The 2,038-nt window shown below is 64.0% G+C and overlaps 1 protein-coding gene across 1 annotated transcript; it reads right to left on the bottom strand.

Moving 5' to 3' along the window:
* Nucleotides 1–21: 21 nt before the first annotated feature.
* MNEG_16692 (hypothetical protein) lies at nucleotides 22–470 on the bottom strand (the record flags this gene model as incomplete). The annotated part of the gene is made up of 1 exon (XM_014034838.1): nucleotides 22–470. A coding segment is annotated over one exon (449 nt), but the record flags the coding sequence as incomplete, so codon positions are not given.
* Between the last annotated feature and the right edge of the window lie 1,568 nt (nucleotides 471–2,038).

Below are 2,038 nucleotides of genomic sequence, written 5' to 3'. Positions count from 1 at the left end.
GCGTCGCGCGCATCGCGCCACTCGCCCGGCTCCCGCCGCAGGCGGCGCAGCATCTTGCGCAGCAGCTCCACCGGCAGCGGCAGCGCCTGCTGCACATCGCCCGGCGCCTCGCGCGCCGCCGCCTTGAGCACCTCCCTAACCAGCGGATCCGCCTTGAGAGCCGGCAGGCCCCGTTCCAGCGCGCAGTGCTCCAGGTGCGACACCGCCGCCGTGATCGTGGGCATCCTGTGATCATACTCAACCATCAGCATCACGTACTCAGCCACCCGCTTCGCCGTCGGCGACGCCTTCCGCCCGCCGGCCTCGCAGAACAGGCTGAACTGCCGCCACACCGAAGAGCGCTGCGCCAGGGTGGCCGGAGCAAATGCTTTCTTCCTGAACGCTGCCAACCGCTGCTTCACTCCCTGTGGCTGCAGACGCTGCACGTCCCACTGTGTCGCCGGCACCGCGCGGCGGCCCTGCCTCTGCCTCTGCCGCACTGATGCATCATGGGCGAGGTATAGATCTGCAAGAGATGGCACAGCAGCGTTGAGGGGGGGCGGGGGGGAAACGCTGCTGTGCAGGACAGCAGACGAACCGAAAGCCCAGAAAGAGAAAAAGCGCGGGGCCTGCTGCCGGGCGGCAGAAGGCCCGCCCCACGGGCGGCAGCCCAGCGGGCAGCAGCTCGGGCAAAGGTGCGGCGCCGACGGCGCAGGGCCTCGGCGCCGCTGACCTCAACCAGGCATTTCCCAGGAGCCGGATAAATTGGTCCAAATTTTGGTGGTGCGTCAAATCGCTGCTGCGCGCGCTGTGCCGCGACCCGCCTGCCAGGGCTAATAATGCAGCTTCTTTGGGCGCCAGCAATCAGCGGCCCTTGGGCTCAGGCCCACACAAGCTCATACCTGCCACCCTCACTTGAACCAACCATTGGGACCCGAACACCTTGAATCTCAGGTACCACACTGCCTGGCTCTTGTACATCCCCTTTGGCGTGGCGGCAATCCTCGCGCGTTTCTGGCTGCTGGGCCTGTACTTTGCTGTCCTGCGCCATGTGCTGCCCAAGGAATGCAGCAGCCTGTGGTGGTGGATCACCTGGGGCGTGACGTGCTTCTACAAGGTGCGGCCACCATAAGAGCCGCTTCAAACAGGGCTCACTGGGTGTAGTACATAGGGGTGTGCCAGGGGCGTGGAGCTCCTCCAAGAGGCCCTGGTTACGAGTTTCTGCTCGCTGCTGCTGGCCCACACGACCCGGTGCCCCCTGCCCCTGATCCCGCTCTCAGACGCGACATGTGACGGATGATTGCCACCGCAACGCGTATAGTGCTGACGACTTTGTGTTCGCGTCGCCTGACGAGGTGATTGCTGGTTGTTTTCAGGCGTGAAGGGTTCAGCGCCTGGACTGGAGGACGCAGTGCGCATGCACACGTATGGCCCTGGGGCTAGGGCAGTCGGCCATGAAGCTCCAATCACGCGCACGTGTTTGAGGACAGTGAGAGGCATCGCAGGGCCAGCAGGCCTGAGCCTCCAGGCCGCCGCTTGCCTGCACATTGCATAATGATTTGATGCAGGTCCGGGACATGCTGACTCGCGATGGCGCCAAGAGCCGCGAGGAAGTGGCCAAGACCATATTTGCCCTCGAGCACCATGCATGGTTCCTGGTGAGCAGCCTCCTAGTGATGGGCCCACCAGGCTGCAGCTTGATCAGCAAGGCAGGCACACAGAGCTGGATAACATGCAGATGGCTCAACTTGAAGAGACCATCGGCCGACTTGCCCTCAACTGCCTGATCTGCGCCGCTGTTCCTTTTTTTCAACAGGACGCCACCCTGTTCCACGCCATGATCGATGCTGCGCAACGGCCTGCACTCGGTGGCGCTGGTGGGCCGAGGCGCTGCCACCGACACTTTTGTGTCGCTGCTGCTTCCACAGGACGACGCCATGATGATGCTGCCTGGTAGGCAGGGGTGTGGGCGGAATGGGGGGCTTGGGACGAGGGGGCAGGGCTGAAAGGCTGGACGAAGTGGTTCCGGAAATTGAAAGGCAAGTGGCGAGGGGCGGGG

This window comes from Monoraphidium neglectum, assembly GCF_000611645.1.
Source record: "Monoraphidium neglectum strain SAG 48.87 unplaced genomic scaffold scaffold06675, whole genome shotgun sequence".
Taxonomy (NCBI): Eukaryota; Viridiplantae; Chlorophyta; class Chlorophyceae; order Sphaeropleales; family Selenastraceae; genus Monoraphidium; species Monoraphidium neglectum.
The sequence above is the reverse complement of the archived record's forward strand: the minus strand, read 5'-3'. Positions and strand labels throughout refer to the sequence as shown.